At 38.0% G+C, this 23,251-nt stretch overlaps 1 protein-coding gene across 6 annotated transcripts in view; it reads right to left on the minus strand.

The window, feature by feature from the left end:
- Nucleotides 1-23,251, minus strand: part of LOC132149569 (CREB-binding protein-like) — a 44,044-nt gene that overhangs the window by 19,846 nt on the left and 947 nt on the right. For 5 of the 6 annotated variants that reach the window (XM_059558937.1, XM_059558940.1, XM_059558938.1 and 2 more), the window contains exons 2-4: nucleotides 11,758-12,398; nucleotides 1,866-2,027; nucleotides 929-1,154 (exon numbers count right to left, since the gene is read on the minus strand). In XM_059558937.1, coding sequence (XP_059414920.1) covers nucleotides 929-1,154; nucleotides 1,866-2,027; nucleotides 11,758-12,398 — 1,029 coding nt within the window. Of the gene's footprint in view, nucleotides 1-928; nucleotides 1,155-1,865; nucleotides 2,028-11,757; nucleotides 12,399-23,251 lie in introns of those variants that run through there. The other variant, XM_059558941.1, reaches the window with a different exon arrangement.

The raw sequence follows: 23,251 nt of genomic DNA on the forward strand, positions 1-23,251 counted from the left end.
AATGCCCAATACCATTTAAACTTTTCAGAAGACAGTCAGTATCCTCCAGATATACTTTTATACCAAACACAACTTCTCAGATTTGCACCAATCACATGAATGGGTTGTTTCAACATCGTAACAGCAAATTTAGAAAAAAAAAAAAGACAACATTGTTTGCAAATAAACAATTGTTTTCTCTGTTACTGGCCTAATTCAAAGGAGCCTGACATTAAGTTTGTATTAACTGTTTTATCTACTAACAATCAAAATTCCAAGTAAAAAGAAAAAATCACATTATATTTTACAAGTCATCACAGATGTACATAATTCATGTCACACTGCACATTTCCAGTGTGGAGTGGTTGATTATAATGGAAGCAATGTAGCTTAGCGACAACTTGGTTGTTATTTAAACATGTTTCTATCCCAGTTTCTGCTGGATGTGTGTGAAATGGGTCCAGATCGGGTGCAGAAAAATAGCTTATGATATTAAGGTCTCTAGACATGGTTCAGGTCCCTCCTGCAACGCAAGCCAAGCATTTAAAAACAATAAAAGCAGTCAGGCTCATCTTAACAAGCGCAACTAATAAATCAGACAAAACACTATTGATGCACAAGAGTTTTTGCCAATGTGAAATCATGTCAAGGAATAAACTGAGTTTTGATGTTCCAGACTCCTTCATACTTAGACAGTGAGACCACAAGAGCCATGAGTGACTTCCCAAGTTTACATGAAGCCTGAGTGAGCGGCCAGACAGTTTAACAACGATGAGATGTACAGTCACCACTGAAATATGGTTGTGGGTAAATGGAGATGGAAGGAAAACAAAAGCACTTTCAGATCCACTCACATGACGGACCATGATATCCATAAAATTCAGAGCTTGGGGTAAAGTGCTGGACTCTAGTTATATATTAACATAACAGGTCTGACTTGGCCTCTCACCTTGGCAGGACTTCCCCGCCTGGCAGTGGGTCATGTGGTTGAGGACGTTCTTCATGGTGCGGCAGTGGGGCAGGGCGCAGGCGCGCACATCACCATTGGCCAGCTCTCGCCGCTGGCACTTGTGGGCATGAAGCAGCAGGACCAGCTGCTGCTGGATCAGTTTGCGCTTCTCTGGGTCGGCCGTGGGGCCCGGGACCATGCCCACCGAGGGCACCTGCTGCTGCAGCTGGAGGGAAGAGTTTGGATTAAATAGATGCTCCATTTCAGTCATTCAAAAAAACAATCTCAGTTGGTTAGAATAAAGGTGTTAAGCATCTATTTTACGCCTTAATCAAAACAATGTCTTCTGTCGTCTTGGCTTCATCAACACAATAGATATAACATTTCTTATTTGTAAATTGTGCAGCCACAACTCTATTATATTGAAAAATGTTATTGCGATGTAAAATACCTGTATTTGTATTTATTAAAATATATTTTTGAACGCAATTCATTCCTGTGATGCAAAGCGAAATTTCCAGCATCATCATTTTAGTCTTCAGTGTCATATGATCATTCAGAAATAAATTCATGGATTTACAAACCATTTAATTAATGTATAAAAAAAACCATGTACTAACCCAAACTATTCAATAAAAAAAGAAAAAGAAAAGAAAGAAAATTAAGCAAATTACAATAAATATACTCTGTGTGTAATTACACAATGCTGGAGCAGCTACGGTTAATTTTCAGATATGACTGTTCAACACAACACAATTTTATACTTCATTCAGCCAGTTCATCCACTCTTTATGTCGTATTCTGTCGCGTGTAAACATGCACTTCAATTAGCTCTTCGAATGAATAAATCGCTGCCGAACAGAAGTGTGACGCAGAGACAAAAGAGGCCTGAAGTGTTCTGTTCTGGAACCGGAGCCAGCTGTGGAGGGTTACTCACCAGATTTGGCACGCTGGAAGCACCCTTCAGGGTGGGCTGGAGGCTGTTGGGAAGAGCTGCCTTGTTCTGGATCTGAGCGTTTAATCCAGCGCTGGACATCTGCGGGACCGAACCCTGTGAGTACTGCTGCCCGAACGGGCCATTAGCGCTGGCAAGACCCATCTACAGAGGAAAAAAAAGACCATCAGCACCTGTGAACCTCACTAGATCTCAAGCACTTCACTTAATGTTCATGAAACAGTGGCTCAAACGGCTGCCAGTGTAGCATTTCAATTTAAATTCATCGAGAGCGTTCAAGACATTACACAGGCACAAGGTCCTGCTCTCTGTCAGTGTAGCGTAGACGCTGTCGAGCCAAACATTCATAGGTCAAAGAGTACTAAAAGATACTGTCATCAGCTGCTCAGCGACATATTTTCTCCTATACCAGTTTAATGCACAAGTAGGGCTTGGTATGGAGTTCAGAAATTCATCATCAGTCAGGGGGGGGGGTTTATAAACGTGTAACATGATTGACACAAACAGCCAATGAGCTTCCTCTTAGTCAGAACAGAAATCGCAGAAGAGAAAACAGGCAGACAAAGCTGGAAGCAGCTAATGCTCATCAGTAAATCAGTGCAAAATTAATAGAAATGATGATCGTCTAAGCTAGTGTAAAAGTAGCCTAAAAGATGTCGAAACTGAAAACTATTTGAACATTATTAAAACTACTGGTACTGATTTATTTGTTGTGCTTTTTTGTTTCTTTGTGCAGTGGCTCAGGAGTGGCTCAATGTGAATAAGCTGAAAAAATAAAACCAAAAAGTGTTTGAGGTGATTTATAATGTAATCTTGTTTAAAACACATTTCATAAAATTGGTATCGAAAAAGGATCGTTCAGGAACCAGTATCAAGGTATCGAAATGTTTGAACAATAAACAGCTCAAGTTGATCCAAAGGAATCCAAAAGTATAAAGAATTTTCGGATATCATCCACCAATAGAAATACAACGGATCAAGTTCATCAAATGATTAACCATTATACATTTTTATGGAGCATTTAAAAAATTGTTATTTTTTTTTAAATGTAATGCATTTACATTTAATTTCTTTTTTTTTTTTTTGTTAAGAAACATGCATGGATGAATATTTCACAATATGATAATATGCATTAATAAAAAAATTTGAATGTTAATTTCACATCGACTTTAACCCATCATTTACTGCTACATAATTAAGTGCATGTAGAGGAATAACTGCATTAAACCTGAGTTACTTGGAGCAGTTTTCAGCAATGCGTTCACAGTATGGTTCTGCAGCGGAGCACCAGATCAGATCTCCTCCAGCGGCGTGAGTAAACCGTCCCATCCCCCACCATGACTAACACGAGCCTGCAGCCATTAGCTCTGCACGCGCCGCTGCTGAACGTGCCACACTGAGGAACTCCCTGTCCTGAGCAATACACATCTCTGCTGCCTGACGCTCTCCCGCTTCCACTCTGACACTCAGTCCATGATGCCATTACAACAGCAAGACATAAATCCTCTCTTCCACAGTCATTTGACTTTTCTAACTAGCAACAACCAGAAACAGTTTCATTGGTAATCTGGCTTTTAATGTTTTGTTGTTTAAATCCACAAAACAAAAGAAAAGAAATTATTTGACACTGAAAAATCCCTCAACACAACGACAAAACACAATGATACATACACACTTAAGAGTTCTAAAATCTATATTAAAATCAGGAAGTAATGTGATGTTACATACAAGAAGAAAATTATCGATAAGGAAGAAAAATGTAGGAGACAGAGTATGGCTATCATGAATATGGCTGTCAAACAATTAATCGGGATTAATAACATCCAAAATAAACATGTGTTTACACAATATATACATGTGTCTTTATTAGGTATATAAATACACACACGCATGTATACGTTTAAGGAAAATTTTATAATTATATGTGTGTCATATATTTATTTATTTATTTATTTATTTACTTACAGGTGTAACAGTTGTAGTCTGGCTTCAAAAAACGTAGACAAACCAGTCACTCTTTGCAAATGTTTATAGCACACGAGCGCAGTTATGACCTGAACCGCACACGTTGCTATCTGTGTGTAAACTAAACATTCAGGAGCCAGAAGATGTGAATGAGAACTTACACGCCGTGGGAAGATGTGTGTGCAATCATCTGAGGCACGCAAACCCACGTCTCAGACAGCATGCAAATACTGAGTTCTCTTTCAAGACTTGTGCTTAAATGAACAAATTCACACAAAAATTGTCAACATGCCCGTCTTGGTGAGTATCCTAGCAGACTTGTGCAGTGTCCGAAATTGCATACTTCTACTATATATTATGTGAAAAACAGTAAGTGAGCTGAGTAGTACTATGTCCGAATTAATAGTATTCAAAAAACTGTAGGAGAGAAGTACCCAGATGACCTACTATGTTCTGTGCATTTCTGAAGTTTGCAATTAATGAACACTTTACTATCCCATGAGACCACTGGAGAGATTTTATGAATGGAAGTGAAGCCACGCAATGGACTAGGTCTGGGTGATATGACGATATTATTGTATATCGACAATGTCTTGCAAGTATCGCAATGTCAATGTCAACAGTCAAGTAACAGACAATTATCCCCATTCGGGGGTGGATGGAGGCAGCACATGCAAATCATGCAATGACTGTGACAACTTTAACATTTGAAAGGATACTATGGCAAAGTTATTGCTTTCTTTATTCAAACTGACTTTTTTCATAAATATATGATTGACCTGAAGAATGAAAGCTAAATCATACACTTGGAAAATTATGAGCTAGATGTACACTTATCGACACTAGGGGTGTGACAATACACTTAGCTCACGAGATGAGACAAAATACAGATACTTGGTTCACTAGAACGTGACAATATTTTAATAGTATTTTTAAGAAATTTTAATTACAAAAAGTAAAAATCCAGTTGTATTTAGAAATATTTGAACTAATCTAGGGCTGTAACTAATTATTTTGGTAATCAACTGATTATTTTGACAACTGAGTAATATGACACAAACCAGGCTTTAGTATGACTATTTGTATATAAACTAACAATGAGGCAATAATAATTGGCTCAAATAAACTAAAAACCAAGTAATTACATGATTGTATTGAACAATGCTGTTAAAATACATAATAAAATATGCCTATACTAGTGTTGTCAAAAGACCCGGTACTTCGGTACCAAGTCGGTACAAAAGAAATGTAAATGTGACGGGTACCAGATTTCTTTAAGTACCGGTAGTACCGAGGTCCCGTTCAAACCCGGTTCAGCGCTATGATTTCCGCGAAGCAGAAAACGAGGACGGAATCTCAAAATCCAGTCATGAAAATGAAACTTACATTTTAATATGGACAGTCATAGAATTTGTCAAAGTTAGCATAAATTAATCAAATCAAATCTCCATATTGACCAGTATCTGTAAATGTTAAGCTGCAAAAGTTGTTTGAAATATGAATCCGTGTTCTGCGCGTCTCTGTGTGAATTAGTGAATGACAGAGACGTGCGGGTTTGTTTACTACATAGACTGAAGCGCATGACGCTTGCATTAATTTCAGCATCTGAGCTTCAGAGTTCTCTCTCCATCAAGCGATCTTTTCAGTTTCTCACACATGCAAAAGAGAGAGAGAGCGAGAGTCTTACCACGCTGAATCGACACGCTATATGTAAACTATTCTTTATTGTCTTTTCCTGTAATGGAGTTCATTCAGAATTATTCATATTCATTTTTGAACAAGCAGAATACATACCGGTTTCTCCGGTAGTGGGCGGAGCTAATGCGCAAATGGCAATTTCATTGGCTGGCGCTGAATTAGTATCGTCCCTGTTTAGATTTCAGCAAATCAGTTTGACCGAACGCAGACAACGTGATTAATATTCATGAACCTAGCAGCTCATCAATTCATAGTGCATTGGATATACATTAGTATGATAGTAGAATTAGTAGTAGTATTATCTTTTAATAATAATTAATATGAATAATAATTAATATGATCTATTACTATTTTTTTTACAGAAACCATCAATGAACAAAATATCTTAAGCATCACCACCAGTCTTAAGTTCAGTTAAAATGACAAATATGCATTCATTAGGCCTAAAAGTTAATTTTTACATAAAGGGATTGTGCTAGAAATATTACTATTATTTAGTAAAATGTATGTGATACTGCTACTAATGTTGAAAAAATGTATAAAACTTAATTTTTTAAAGAAATAAATCACAATATTTCTTACATGTTTTAATTTTAATAGAAAATCCCCTTTATTTACCAGAAATAAAATGTGTTTAAATTTCATAAATTAAAAGACAAATTAAATTTGGGTGAAACTTGTTTACTGTTTTTCATAATTATATAACTTGTAGAAAAACTTTAAACACGATTGTAAATAAGTATAACGAATGGCATTGGTTTTATTTTTAGTGCTAAAAAGTTTTTTTTAATTAGCATATTTTTGTGTTTTGCTTTGGTACCGAAATTGGTACCGAGAACCGTGGATTTTCACTGGTATCGGTACCGAATACTGAAATTTTGGTACCGTGACAACACGGTAGCCTATACATAATATGAACATAACCAGCTTCAGTACAATATGTATTATAACAAATACCTTCAGAGTGCGCCAACAACTTTACAGTGTGATTAAACCATGATTAAATACATTACATTTTCATTTTTGGCCACAGGCACAAACTTGAAATCATGATGTACAATACATGGCATGTTTAGACATAGGTTGATGTATTCTCCTGTGTTGGCAAAGGTTTATAAATGATTTACGTTACAAATCTAGTGAGATAATGCACACTGTTTTTCCAGATGAACGTTAATTCACACTCACATCATATACAGAAGAAGAGTTTAGCCCCTTTCACACATACAGTCTTCACTGGTAAATTACAGGTAAGTTACTTAATTAATAGATCATGTGGGAACAGGACCTTTTCAAAAATCCCAGTAAATTTGTTCTGGCAATCATCCTTAATGGTCCTTAATGGAGAGGACATTATTACTCTGCTGCTTTATAATTAGCTTTTCTATGTAAATATGGGCTAGATGGACATCTTTGACTATTTCGCCTTGCAGCATTTGGTCGTGCTTCTCCGCTTTTGGATACTATTATACAGGTCTCATGTTTATAAGAGCAAATCATTCTGACTGGCTAGTAGTGTTAGTTTGGTTGAGAGTGTAAGCTGCTCCTCATATCATTGGTAGGCGAGCTTTAACGGGTGGTTAAATTTGCAGTCTGGCGCCAACTGATCTCCCTACCCTGGGGGGGCTAGCGATGCGCATAGAGTGGCATTCAAATGGGCTCGAGCTGAAGGGATCCCCGACTTTGGTGGAGATCTGCCACGTTCGTAAGAAAAGCCCCTTTCACACTGCGATTCCGGAAAATACACGGGTAATGTGCCCGGCAATTCTTCCCGGGTTGCTAGATTTTGCAGTTTCACACTGCCAGTGATTACCCGGAATATGTGCATGCGTTCAGACACAACCCGTAAAGATCCCATGAAGACAAGTGGCATCACGATGTTATGTGTAATGTACGAGTCGAAAACACTACGTATGTTAACTTTCACTTAAGCTGGAGAACGATGTCAGCTTCAGTGTGGAAAGTGAGGAACTAACTGATCTCTGCTTCATTACAGTTTGCATATATTTGTTTCGTCGCGAACGTTGATCTGTCTTCAAAACACCCAGTAAAAGAGTAGCACGATATCCTGCGTCATCACTATGACACACCCTTTACGGCATTAGTTCTGGCTTTTGTTCACACAGCGCTCATTCTGGGTCTGAACCCGGCAATGTTACTAGGTCCCCGAACCGTGAAATGATATTGTATTTATATTTTGAGTCACCTCTCTAGTAAGTTTCGTCTGTGTGTTAAGACAAACAAGTGCAAATACGTGAATGAATGTTTCGAAGTGAAATAAACTTCAACAGAATAAAGTTTAAAAACAATTTAATTGAATTAAAGATGAAAAAACTTCAACTTTACAGTTCTGTGCACGGATGTTAGACTCATTTTGGATAATTAAAGGTACAGGTTGTAGGACCTGCCACTAGAGGACGCCCAACCAAAACAATAACAATCGCGTGGTTTGATGACGCTGAGGAGGAGCATGGAATGATGGGATTTGTTGTCTTCTACCCAACCGCTGACGGCCATCAATCAGACGGAAAGATAAAATATTGGATTTAACGCGAGTTCAATGATTTGCGGTAGTAGATTACATACAAAGTCAATGCAAAGATGCGATCAGACTATGGATCAGACACGATGCCCCACACTGTCCACGACACTGTTGTCATGTGGTTTCTACGTCAGTAAAGGCGGTAACAAAGGGTAACTAACGTCACTAACAGGCGACTGCACTGCCCCGTGTCACTGTTTAGAATGGGAATTTTCTCATGATTTACAAGTAGTGTTGTCAAAAGACCCGGTACTTTGATACCAAGTTGGTACTAAAAAATTTTAAATGTGACGGTACCAGGTTTCTTTAGGTACCGGTAGTACCGAGGTCCAGTTCAAACCCGGTTCAGCGCTATGATTTCCGCGAAGCAGAAAACAAGGACTAAACCAACTACTGTTATTTTTTAAAGAAATAAATCACAATATTTCTTCTATGTTTTAATTTAAATAGCAAATCCCCTTTATTTACCAAAAATAAAATGTTTAAATTTCATAAATTAAGACAAATTAAATTTGGGTGAAACTTGTTTACTGTTTTTCATAATTATATAACTTGTAGAAAAACTTTAAACACAATTGTAAATAAGTATAAAGAATGGCATTGGTTATATTTTTAGTGCTAAAAAGTAATTTTTTTTTAATTAGCATATTTTTGTGTTTTGTTTTGGTACCGAAATTGGTACAGAGAACCGTGGATTTTCACTGGTATCGGTACCGAATACTGCAATTTTGGTACCGTGACAACACTATTTACAAGTAGTTGAAAACATTAGAAATATTGTTAGTAATCAGCTGGACAAAATATATAACACTAGCCTAGTGATTTTTGGATATTTTACTGCAAATATCTTACAAATTGTACCTTTAAGTTTATTGTTAAATGCCCCGACTCCATTACACATCTCTGTCACATCATAAGTGTCTGATCACCACATTTGAATGATTGCAAAAAAAAAAAAAAAATTTATATACTGTATTCTATAAATAGTACCGGTCAAATGTTTGAACACACGGATGGGAAAGTGTCAGAGATATGGACATCCATTCAGTCTTTTGACTGGTACTGTAGGCTACTATAATAAACTAGTGGTTAAACGAATCGTAGTTGATCAGTGATCTATACAGTAGTGTTGGGCGATATGGTCATTTTTCAAATAGTCATATCGTCAGCCCGTGAGATTGACGATACACGATATCATGCATGGGTGGAGTAAGAGAGAGACTCTTTGTTCTTGTCATAGCATAACTATTTAGTGTTTTAAACCACGTGTGAGAGAGAGCCGATGGAATCACCAATAATCAAAAAAAATATACTTTCAAACATACTGACTGATTTAACTAATGTTAAATATAAAAATACTGTATATATAGTTCATATATAGTTGGGCGCAACTGTCATATCGTGTGTCCTGTGACGCATCTGCGCACAGAAGTTATCAGTCTAAATGTTCTGTAAAATCATTCAACAGTGAAAATCATAAGTAGTCCATTATTATAACACTAATATTGGACATAAATGAACACGTTGATGACATAAATATAACAATGACAAAAAACATAAACATAATAAAACATAAATGCCTCACCCTCATGTCGTTCCAAACCCGTAAGACCTCCTTTGTTATTTTGGTCCAAAAATAATAACTTTATTCAGCACTGTCTTTTTTTCTGTCTTGCTGACGTGTTTTTTGGTGCGCCCAATAACAAAGATAACACATCAGCAGCGTCATACATCAACAGTTACAGCAGTCGCGCTCAAAACAGACCCGGAAGAAAAGACAATGCTGATTGTTATTTTTGGACCAAAATGTATTTTCGACGCTTCAACAAATTAATGGATTTGTTATTCAGGTCTTCTTGTGCTCGAATGCTTTAAAATCGCTTGAATGTTCAAATTGAAAAGGTGAATGTCCATTAATATGCAAAATGATGCAAAAGACAAATCAATTTGGGGCTTGCACATTGTCAGTATTTTGGATGCAACTCCATAGTTATGACATCAAAAAAAAAAAAAGGGGGACAAAAAGAAAGAAAATGAAACATGCATGCAAGCATGATTTCTTCACAAGAAGACCAGTAAACATGCATTTAAAAATAAAACCGGTGAATTATTTCATGTCGACATTAAAGCAGCAAGTTATGACCTTCCTGATTCTCATGCTTAAATAGAATAAATCAGTTTAATCTACTGACAGGCATACAAATACTTCCACTGCAATATAAACAGAAAATCAAAATCTCACATTTCACCAACTGCACATACATATCACACCGCCCAGCTGTTAAATTAATTAGCTATATTTTTATTTGATTAAAGACGTGGCAAAATGTCAATTTTGTTCTTAAACTGCTAAAGATTAACTAATTAATTTGTTTAGACATTCTTTATTATGACAGACTGGATAATTCCATAAACAGAAATCAGAATAAGTGAATGAACTCAGATTTCCTCTAAACAGCTATAGGTCAGAGCGAGTGGACAGTACAGACACAAGTGTTGGCACTCTGCTGTGGACTTCACCTGCACTTGTGACTCTCATAATCTGTGTGCTATGCAAACACACGCCACACTGCCGACAGCACATCTATTCACCTCAGAACAAACAGCGCACATATGGAAACCCGAGATTGCTCTGGCAGCCTGTGTGATGTTATTCACAATATTTGAGTGGCAAACTCCACAGACTGGCTGATTTCTCAATATGAACCCAACATGTCATCCAAGAGCGTTCGCTGGTGACACCAGCACAATGAGAGTAGAAGACTGGTTTCCGATTGGTTTCCTGTAAAACCACAACAGTCAGACACATGCGATAGCCACAACTACCTTTCTGTGCAATCTTTCCTCCACAGAACTGTATAGCTCAAGCAGGCATAGATTAAAACACCGTCTTGGTTCACTTCATCATTTGTTAGAATTCTCCTTTACATTCTTTAAGAATGAATAAATCATTTACTTGTAATATACTTACGCATCCATTCATGTAAATGTAAGCAAATGGACAATGAATTAAAAGATTAAACAAACTACTGTGTGTTTAGTTCTCCCATCTGCAAGCATTTAGGCAGATCTAGGCAGATTTCTGTCCTGATTCAGATGAGGCGACTTTTCACAGGAGAAAGCAATATTACGAACAGAGGACTTGTGTTTTAGTTAAAATGTCTTGATGAATTAACAATGGATTTGCTTCACAAGATGTTCACTGATGGACTGGAGTGCTGTGGATTATTGTGATGTTTTTATCAGCTGTTTGGACTCTCATTCCAACGGCACCCATTCACTGCAGAGGATTCATTGTTGAGCAAGTGATAATTATAACCACTGCAATATTAACCAAACCAAACAAAAAACAAATGCCAACTACAATCATCTGAAGTACAATGTTTCAGACAGAATTTCCAAATTACCAGCCAAAATAAAAAAATGTGACCTATTAACTACCTTTAAGTGTAAAAAGCTTATATTTTTAATTTCTTATTCAATCATATATGAGGGTTGCAACTGTCTTTCAGCTTGTCACAGAAATTATACGTTAAAGCTTAAAAATAAACAAAGCTGGTCGAAACAATTTCTTTATCTGCATTCAGGTTAGCTTACCTAATCATTAAACCCAACCACTCTGAACATTTTTTAGGATGCAAAACTTCAAAAGTAGCATTGTCGAATTACCTTGTTCATGTTTCCAGCTTGCTGGGGATTAATGGCATTGTGTGTCCCCATCTGTGGTGCACCCTGGGTAAGCGTCTCTGCCAATACACTGCCAGAAACGTTGACCCCTTGTCCGCCGCCTGGTGCTCCCTGCATGGCCTGACCCTGGTACTGCATCCCCGGAGCTGCCCTGCCTCTTCCGGTCGGCCCCATCACACCATTCATCATCTGCCCCTGTGGAGCCATGTTCTGCCCCATGAGTCCATGAGCCTGGTTGTTATTGTTCATCATGGCCGGATTGAAACCTGCATTGAGGCCCATACCGGGACTGTTGTTGCCCTGACCAGAAGGGTTGCCGACTTGCTTCGGAGGTTGGGTCTGGTGACCGGGTGAGCCCTGGCCCATGGGACTCTTCCCCAAGGCACCCAGTTGGCCACCCATTCCAGACTGAGGGCTGAGGTTTCCAGCCAGACCAGAGCCGCTTCCTGCCTGCAGGAGCTGGGACAGCTGCCTGTGCTTGGCAGCAGCGTCCGGGACGGTGCCCCCCATCCGGCTCCCCACCCCTCCGTCTCCATTAGAGGGCATGGACATCAGCCCCAGGTCTCCGTTGGGTATCAACTCATCTGGAAGATCATTCTCCAAGTCAAACAAGGACACGAAATCTAGAAAGAGAGAAAAAAAGATACAACTCCAAAGTGAAAAAGTAATTAATGAGTTTGATGAAACAATTAGCCAATATTTGACTGTTAACTTGATATTACTATGACAATTGGCCCTTGAAGGGATCAACTCATCAATACTCAACTCTATTTCAGTTTTTTTGTTGATGTTGTCCAATATTTTATGAGTCTAGTAAACTGTGTATGTCTCAATTGCTATTATTTTAAATGGAGAAAAATATGCATATGTAATGCAATTTATTATCATTAGGTTATCCTGCTATCAAATCGTTGGCTTCGGCCCATATCAGTCAATGTTTCCCACAGAACTAGATTCTATCTAGTTCTATCGAGATCTGTTTGGTTACAAACATTCTTCCAAATATCTTCCTTTGTGTTCGGCAGAACAAAGAAAGTCATACAGGTTTGGAACAACTTGAGGGTGAGTAAACAATGGTAGAATTTTCATTTTTGGGTGAACTATCCCTTTAAAGACATTGCTATTGCTACTGTACATTGCTATGCCATTGCTACACTTTCTATGCTATGACTGCTCCACAGACTTCTTGTTGCAAATTTTGCTCACACACACACACAAACCTGGACCTGGAGATGGACACACACACACACACACACACAAACTTACTGACACACTCAAACACAGGCTCACACACTCAAACATTAAAAAAGACTCACACACACACCAAATTGGACCTGGAGGTGAACACACACAGACTCTGACACACACACACAAACCTGGAGATTGATGTGGACAAAAACCAACAGACACCAACCTGAACCTGGAGATAATAATATAATGTCTAGTCTGGTGGCTGTGATATATATAAACCTACCAACGTCCGTTGGAATGACTGATCGCAAGAGGAAAAAAATGACGTTTTAGTCGCATAACATCGGTTAATGGAAACGCCGTCATTTCGCAATAGTTGTTTATCGATATTTCGAAAAAAAAAAAACACTAAAGTTTTGTGCGAATCTGTAAAGGAAACACGACAGTGCTTAACATAGACTAACTTCTCAGAGTTATGTTGAGCAACAGTGTTCATTACTAACCATTCAACTCCGGATTGATTCTGGAATCTTCGCTGGGGGAATAAGCATTAAGCACCGGCAACAATCTGTAACTAACGCATGCTCATGTTTTGATTCAGATCGTGTTCGAAGAGGAGGGGCTAGTCGTGCGTGCCTCCGTTGTCAGTTTGTGAGAGGGAGAGAGCAAGCAGCGCGCAGCTCTAGAATAAAATACAATTGTACCCATATTAAATAGTTTAAAAATCTGAATCAATCCGTGGCGGTCAGCGTTGATATTGTGGCGGGCCGCCACAAATTAATGAATGTATGGGAAACCCTGGATCATCTTGACTCCTGTTAACAATGAATTCAAAGTTTTGACTAATAAAGGTCACATTGTGCACACACAAATTTGTTTTGGTTTGAAAACTGCGTGAGGAAGTTGACTCTGTTGTAATGTCTCAGCAGGAAGCACTCAGATTCATGGCTAAAAATAAGAATCACTCAAGCCGCTCGTCTGTTACCCTTCGCGCCCCCAGTCTTCAACAGCTGCATGTTAGTCTGGTCTACATCTTCACCACTGAAACCAACACAGCCAGTCATATGTACAGCCAGTAAAAAAAGAGCCAGGTGGAGCACTGGTTATGAATTTTTGAATGGTTGCCCCTATGTATCTTAAAATGCATGCCCTATAAAGTACTTTAAAAAGTCTGGATTGATCACACTAGTCATAAACAATAGTTTACTAGTATTGAATGAGACAAAAAATTGCATATGAATGGTTTGAAGGTGCTCCTTAAAAACGTGCTTATAAAACTTTTAGAACACAATTTTTTTAATAATGTAAACAGAATATATTAGCAACTTTGTCACTATCTAGATTTTTAGTAAATAAAACCATAAAGGGAGAGTTCACTCAGAAATTTAAATTCTGTCATCAAATACTCAACTGGGGCTGAAACGATTCCTCGAGTAACTCGATTACAAAAAATGATCGAGGCAAATTCCTCTGCCTCGAAGCCTCTTAATTCATTTTAAATCTCACGTCAGGATCTTTCGCAATGATTTTTTTTAATGTGACAACGCGTTTACGTCACCCACAAAGCGGAAGGAGACACAAGTGCTGCGTCCGAAGTCACATACTGCAAGGAGTCAGCAGTGTTTTGATTTGAGGGCGCGGGCAAACGTAAAAAGAACGTCGTGGCTTGTGTCCATTGCAAGATAGAGCTGTCATACCACAACTAGGGCCCTAAGATTTCCGCGATGCAGAAAACGCGGAGGGAATCACAGAATCCAGTCATAAAAATGGAATTTACAGTTTAACGCGGAATGGCACGGAATTTGCCAAATTTTGAATGAATTTATTAAAAAATAGGTCATTGCACTTACATCAAATCACGATATGGACTAATATCTGTAAACATTAAGCCGGAACAGTCTATTTAAATATGAATCCTGCATGTTCTGCGTGTCTGTGTTAATGAATGGAGCAGAAGCGCGACTTCCTTTATTAACACAAACTAAAGCGCGCGTGACGATCCGGTAATTTCAGCATCTGCTGTCTCACTAAATAAAGACGTGAACACATGAACAACAACTCCAGAACTGCTCTGACAGTCACTTTCATGAGCATTTGACCGTTTGATTTGAGTAAAACTAGCGTCACATCACATACACAGAACTGTAAAGGTACATCAACCTGTCAAAATAAAAGTCCGGTTAAAGACTATTGTTCAGCAGAATGTACATAGCCTACCACTAAAAAAAATAAATAAATCAAACATTATTTCTTTTAAGGTTTAATCTTACAACATTTCTTCCATGTTTTATTTTTAATAGTAAATCCCCTTTGTTTACCAAAAAGTTAAGTTAATTTTCAATAATTAAAAGATCAATTAAATTAATGTTTTATGTGTTTAATGTGCATCTCAGAAAATGCTTTATTTAAAACCCCATCTGAATGGCACTTAAATGCACTTATTTCATCTGTCAACTTTCTTGTCATTGTTCACAGTACAAGTACAGACAGAGAAACAATGGGTAATAATTAAATGTTTATTTTTGATGTATGCATTGCATTCTATGCATTTAAAAAATAAGAAATATTTTTTTTCTAAAAAAGGAAACTTAGTTGTTCATTTTAAGAGACCCAGGAGTCTTATTTTCTTTTGCATAATTAATATTAGGGGCGTGCACGGATAGTCGAACATTCGAATATTCGTTCTGCTCTAATTATTCGATAAGTAAAAATGATATTCGAATTTCGCTATATTTTTGCTTGCCATAAAAAAGAAAAAGAAATAAAAAAGACCACAATAAAACCTAATTCTCCACGGCATATTTGAGGATGTATGCAAGCAAAAAATAATTAATGAATGAGTAAGAACTGCGGTCTTCTACAGTACTTCAAATATGCCGTGGAGAATCACAGAAAGTGACCAAATTGAAGAACATTGTTGCGGCATCTCTCAAGCAACGAATGAACACCGCTAACTTGGAGAACGCAGTGAAAACTCTTCTCGCGTCCGCACTAGACCCTCGGTACAAACATCTCAGGTTTCTCGATGAAAACATGAGAGAAGTAAGAAAAAAAAACTTTTTTGAACATTATAAGAACATTTTCCTTGATGCGAGTGGTGCAGATGCAGCCGCTGTCACCAACGATGAAGAGGATGCAATGACCACTTGTCGGAAGAGGCTGAGCCAGTTCTTCTGCGATGATTACAGAGAGTCCAGCCGAGACGAGTGGGAACAGTTCTTGCTGGAGCCATGTATTCCACCAGACGAGGATCCCATTCAGTGGTGAAACGAAAACACGAAGCGCTTCACAAAACTTATTCGATTAGCACACCGTTATTTGTGAGTCCCGCCAACGTCTGTGCGTCAGAGCGCGTTTTCTCCGCGGCCTTTAGGCTACTTTGGAAATTGTGGTTTAATTCCGTTGACGACCTTCTCCAGTCTGCGTTTTTGCATCCGTTAGCTGCTTGTTAATCAGATAACGCTTCTATGTTCGTTCTTGGTGCCAACTGTGGAAAAAAACTATCAATAAAAGGCTTATAATAAACCTCTGAAGGTTTAACTGCAAGCGCTGCGTTCAACTGTGTGCAACTGTGTTTCTCTTCCCGTGCACGCGAAGGGGAGTGCGATTTGTCCGGGGAGTCAGATTTCGGTACAACACCGGCTTTATTGTTAACAGAAGCCGACTTTCCCCCGATCATGTTTACATGCCCGTGTTTCTTAACAAGAACATGTAAAACAATAGAAAAAAAAAGCAAAAAAGATTTGCTGACAGTTTCAAAGTTAAGTGTAAGCTACATTCTGTACAATAGCCTAGTTGCTGCAGGCTGCTTTACTCTGTTTACAGGCTGTTTTTTTCTTTGTTCATTTTTTTTTTGCTTTTAATCTGTACTTCTGTTTGTTTGCACGCATTGTTAAAGGTTTTCAACTACAAAACACGATGTGTAATGTTCAAGCTTATTGTGTGTAAGCTTGTTCAAAAATAACTGAAAACAATAAATGTTGCTGAAAATAACGTCCGTCTCATTAAACTTAATTTAAATAAACGAATATTCAAATATTCATTTTTTGTGAGCTCAAATATTCGAATGTGATATTTGCGGAAAACGCCCATCCCTAATTAATATTGCACTTTAATTAAGCAAAAACACATTTTATCCGATTACTCGATTAATTGATGGAATTTTTGGTAGAATACTCGATTACTAAAATATTCGATAGCTACAGCCCTATACTCAACTGATGTTGTTCCAAACCTATAAGACTTTCACTCACCTTTGAAAGATATTTTAAACAAATCCTCATAATTTCGGTCCTTCAGTTCAAAGTCCAAGCAAACAAATCTTTGATGCTTTACGTTTCATGTCTGTGTAACAACATAAGGGAGAGTATTTGATGACATTTTTGGATGAACTAGCTCTTTAAATGTTGAATAGTTTTAGAAGACTATTGTAGGAGTAATATGGATCACTTTTGTGATTCTTTTTATATACGGAAATACAGAGTTGGCAGTATAATTGTCGAAAATTCAAGGAAAAGTCTTAAAGATTTAGAACAACAAGATGGCAAGTAAATGACGGTTTTCTTTTTTTGGTGTAAGCAAACAAGCTTTAATATCTGTCATTATATTAACTGTAATAAATTTCCCAATTGTCTATATCAGGTTCCATAAAAGCACCGTGTCCTTGAATCCAGGCAGTTGCTCAAACGGCATCACATCTCATCTGCTTTCTGATGTTCTCCCCAAAGCATCCTTTCCCAAATCAGTCATGCTTCAGCCAAGACGTTAAACCACGCAGCGAGCCGTCTGCCTCAAGCTGGTGGAGGGCAGCATTTACACGCTTGGCTGTGTTTGTATGTACACTAATGCAAACACGGCTGGAATAAAAGCGCACCCACGGCTGCCACCCGCTCACAATAACTACAGGAGGAACACCCAGCTGCCAAACAACACACCCACTGGAACCATCTCTGACAACAGAAAACGGCAAAAAAAAAAAAGTGGAAAACAAAAAGACCACAAAGACTTTGACAAAGCCACAAATTAGCATGCATACTGGAGGACACGCGCGTGCATGTGTGCCGTTCTCACCCCAGCGGCCCACATTACAGTTACAATGTGGCTCACAGCTACACTACAGTAGAGCGCACTTAATGGAGGAGAGGTTCACACATGGACCGTTTACTGACGAGTCTTCAGCAGCACTGTAAAGAATTGATTTTTTTGAGTTGTGAAATTTACTAGCAAATTGAGTGAAACTTGTTTCAAAGGAAATCCTAAACCAGATTTTTTTTTTCCAGTGTAGGACTAATCTTGCAACTAAAGAAAGTTTATTTAGTGAATTATGATAAGATTTGTTGTGATTCAATAAGTCAAGCAGCATTACATGCTAAAAAGCACCTCAGACACCTTACCAACTAATGCTGGGTTAAAAATACTGATTTCTCGATTTTAACTGATATTGATCATTAAAGGCCATGTTGCAGGTTAACCACCACTTTCGATTAATGGGTACATAAATCACTCAAGATATGTATATCATTTTTAAAATGTCTCAAAAATGGTCTTAAAGACCTATTTTTTAAGTTTTTGGTATTAACGTTTTTTTTACCCAACACGGTGATGACGTCATGTTGGGGAGAAGTCGAGGAACGGTAGCCTCAGTCTAGTATGATGCCGCGTTCCAGGCAACCCGTAACCCATGTTTTTCCAACCTTAAACCCGTGAAAGTGCACTGGAACGGCAATCAAACCCGTGTCTTCCCATCCATGAACTCGTGTCTCGTACTAGATCGATGTACTCTGAGTTCTGAGGTCACACAGCACGCGAAACAACGATGACAGCCCCTACGGATAATACTGCCTACGGATGAAGTGTTTATGCAAGTGGTACACGTTGAAAAAACGATTTTAGGTCAATGCAACGTTGCAATAAAATAAATAATCTAGTTACAATTCCTTGCGCTCAGAAAGTTTGGCGTAACTTGCCTGGAACGGTACAAAGTCGTTAGTAGTTAACGGTAGTGATTACGAGCTCAAAAACCCGCCTGGAACGCAGCGAAGAGGTGGCAAGAGCCAACATGTATGATCCGCAGCCGTGTAATTTCGATCGAGCCAGTCGTGAGAGGGCAAATGAGGAATTGCCAAGAACTGATGTCCGTCAAAGCCTATGCATGGTCCGAGGAGAATTAGGAGAGTTGGTGAAGTGTCCTGGTGAGTGAGTTGCTATCATTTAGCATCGCAGCAATGAGCACTGGAGCTAGTCTACGAGCAGCAGTGCACAATAACGACACACACACATATATATGTACACACACACACACATATATATATATATACATATATATAATATATATATATATATATATATAATTTATTTTTTACTGTCATTGAGTAGCACTGAGTAAAAAAAAAACTACGTTTTCTTTATATCTAGTGGCAGTGATCATGACGTTAGTTCAGATAAGTACCGGTAACCTTTTTCATAGTGTCGTAGTACTGGTAAACTTTGTCATCTAGAAATACAAGGCATCATGTTTGCTATATGGACGTTTCTAAGCCTTTATCTCGTCCTCCGGTGAAAATGTTGTTGCAAACGTAGCCGCGTGTGTGTCGCTGTGTTTGGCAGGTGCTTGTGTGGGCGGTGTCGTCCCATGGAAACTGCGCTGAAAAGCTTGTGCTGTAGGGAAGAGAGTGCGTTTGGGTCGCTGTTGGTCGATATCTCTCTATCTATCTGTTTATCTATCTATATCTATCTATGTATTTTTCTATTTATCTATAATCTGCGCTATCTGACTACTCACGTCTACTACTCATCTCTCTAGTCACTCTCAATGCTCTCATGGCGGCTTTGGTAAATTCTCTCCCCAACGTGACGTGATGCAATGCATTGTGGGGGAAAGGAGACCGCTGTAAGATAGTACCTACTTTTTCGTATTATATTCCGTTTTGTGATACCCAACAACATAAAATACAATGGATAACAGTTTAAATGTTTATTACCAACAAGCAAATTGCACAAATTTGTTAAAAAATTAACCTTGCAACACGGCCTTTAAGTCCCAAGAGCCAATCTATGCTGCTTTCAGCTGATGTGTGAACAAATTAAATTAACTTTATTTGTAGCACCACTCCCATCCAATAAATCGCAAGCATATTTGTGATTTGTCACTTTTAAAATGAAACAAAGTCTTAGCCTATATCAATTAAAAAATAATAAGTTTTACTGTTTTTAATTTTATAATGCATCACCATCTTTTTATTGATCCACCAGTTCACTTTTTCAGCTCTGCATGTTTGCAGAACACAAAGCCGCGCGCAGCACCAGACTCTGAAACGTGCAGCGCTCGTGTTTATTAATAATCGCCTTTTAAACTGTCACATTAAACCAAATCACAAATTCTGGACTTTTCATCCCCAAATTTAAGACCTCCTGAAATCATAAGACTTTAAGTAGCCACGGGAACTGTATAAAATGAGGGAAAAATAAATATGTTAGGGATTAATAATTAATTAATGATCACAAAATTTTTCCCCCCTTTCAAATCATGTCGCCCCACATAACAATAAACTTGACGGGCCTTGTCTAACAAAACAAACTTTGTTTAAATTGAGGAGAAATAACGTCAGAAACCCATTATATTTCTATAAAATAATTAAATTAGTTTACACTAACAATGCTTTTGTCATTTTGGAAAGTACAAAGAATATGGTCTAATTAATTTTTTTGCCGCAGTAAGAGATGCAAAAACGGATTCAAAGTGAATTTTACTTACTGAATCATTTACATTAATACATTTTTGAAAATTTGCATCCAACCAATAAAACAACACAAAGCTGTGTAACAGCATTGAACGGTATGCATGCAAAAGCATGGTCGCGATACAACATTTGCCTGCTAACCAATCATTTGGCTTAGAAACAAAGCTTTGTACCTCACTTGGTGATAATATTCACAAAAACATGTTTCATGTGATCAACAGAAGAAGAGATTCACTGACCGCAAAACACAGCCCCTGCGTTTGGGATCATTTTATTTTAAATGTTGATAATATCAATCGCAAACATTGCTATTGCATTTCAAAATACAAAGAGCACCATGAATCCATTTAAAAAGGTGCATTCAGCAGTCTCTCAGACAGACAGAAAACTGCCAACAAACTTTATTTAAAGTGAAATGACTCCAAATGAAACTATGGCATGCTCGCATTTTTTCAAATGATCATTATCACATCAATTAATTTTACAATCCTGCAACTAGCCTTTTATTCAGACTAAAAATCCCTTTCACTGGTGTGAGGAAGCTGGCGATTAAGGTGGCATTCGCTCATCCGGTCATGCAATAAACCACTGCAATAGATGCATTTTTCAGAATTAAAGTAAAAGATTAATTTAGCAACTGAACATTCTTTTAAATGAGGACTGATCATGGAAATTGACATCCCTACTATACATCTAACTGAATCAGTATTGTACTGAATCAAAAGCTTGCAAATCAAAATCAAAACTAATTGTGAAGTTTGTCACAAAACTCAGCCCTATTATCAACCGCCCATGACTCTCTAGCATCAGTCACTGCTTTAGCACAGCAGGCACCGCTGACGTAACCATCAGTAAAGTCTAGTTTAGTGTGAAATAAACTTCAGCGTGTACTTTAAGATGCATGTTAATCCAAGAACACATGAGACAGGAAATAACGGATCTCTCCACGCAGAGCTGTGGAATTTCCTCATGTGAGTCTTAAGTTATGGTCTTAAACAAAAAACTACTTTCTGCAGCACAAAACATAAAAATCCACTGAAATCTGGAAAGCTTGCTGGATTCAGCTTACTAAAACAAGACACCTGAACGACCATGTTTGTCTTCATCTTGCCTAGCGCCTGTCATCACATTTTTAACAATTTTACATTTTCTAGAGAGTGAGTGATGCTTTTCTGTGCAAAACTCATTGTCTTGATGCCATGATGTGGGTGGCTGCTCCTATAAGCAATGACTAGAAAAACCATCCATTCATAATTACAATCCTACACATCCAAACATTAAAGCATGCATCTAATATTTGTCTAATACAATGAACTGCTCAATCACAGTAAAACACACTAAAGCTTGAAATGCTACGACACTCAAAAGATATGAAAGGTGACCTGCAGGATGACTTTATATTTAACATTTAAATTATTACCAAGACAATATATAGAATATTTATAAATTATATAATGTACATACAATTTATATAATAAAATAAAGAATTCTATCCCTTAAATAAAATGCTGAGAAAATACTAAATCTAGATGTATTTCTCAGTGGCTTTGAATACTGTGTTGAACAAAGCGAGTCTAAAAGATTGAGAATCACTGCACTGAAGTCTCTGCATAACAGTGATATTCAGCTGACTGAAACCTCAACAGACTTCGCACGAAGACTTGCACGCGAAACAGGGATGAAAAGAAAACTTCTGCTTTCCTTGAGACTGATGTCAATTGTCATTGCACTGATTACAGCAGCCCTCCACATCTGGCAGAGATGCTCGGGGTCTCGTCTATATAACACATATCTGGCAACAAGGTGGTTTCACTCAAAAGAGCATATGAAGATTAATATCAGAGTCAGCGTCATTACACTCCAGCAACACTATCACAGTCAGCCGTTGAACGAATTCAAAAGTCTCCATCAGTCCAAGTGTAACAAACATCGACATTACATAGAGATGATCAGTATGTCTTATAAATACATTTTATGATAATAAAACTCAAAATATTAAATGCAAAGCAAACATTTGTTGCACATATTAAACTGCACCGATTCAGTGCATCCCTGCTTGCAGACTGAACCTCAGATTCTGGAAATAAGGGCTTCTGATGGAGTACAATCAGCTTCTGAGGGACTGTGAGATCATCACATAGACCAGGTTTTGAGGTGATGGTTTTATCTGAACCCAGTTACTTATGGGACAGGTAAGTGTCTCACCTGAGCCAGGTTTGACCTGACGGGACAGTGGACTAGAGGGAGACTGAAAATTGTTTAAACACATTGTACCGATATTCAGCCTTTTCAATTTAGATCACAAAATATTTTATTAATAAAATACTTGTATGCATTTGGATAGTCAACAATATCTAGCTGCATTATTATCTCAAAGCCATTTTGACGGTTTTCGTCTCTCCTGAACTGATCGATCTCTGGTGGGACAGGTGAGAGATTTGTACCCTTGAGACTTACCTGGTTTCTCACAGGACAGGTGGGATCTCGACCTGAACCCTTCCTGCGAGGATTCCCATTGAACATGAGAGAGTTTCACCTGATCTACT

Source organism: Carassius carassius, chromosome 9 (assembly GCF_963082965.1).
Source record: "Carassius carassius chromosome 9, fCarCar2.1, whole genome shotgun sequence".
Classification (NCBI taxonomy): domain Eukaryota; kingdom Metazoa; phylum Chordata; class Actinopteri; order Cypriniformes; family Cyprinidae; genus Carassius; species Carassius carassius.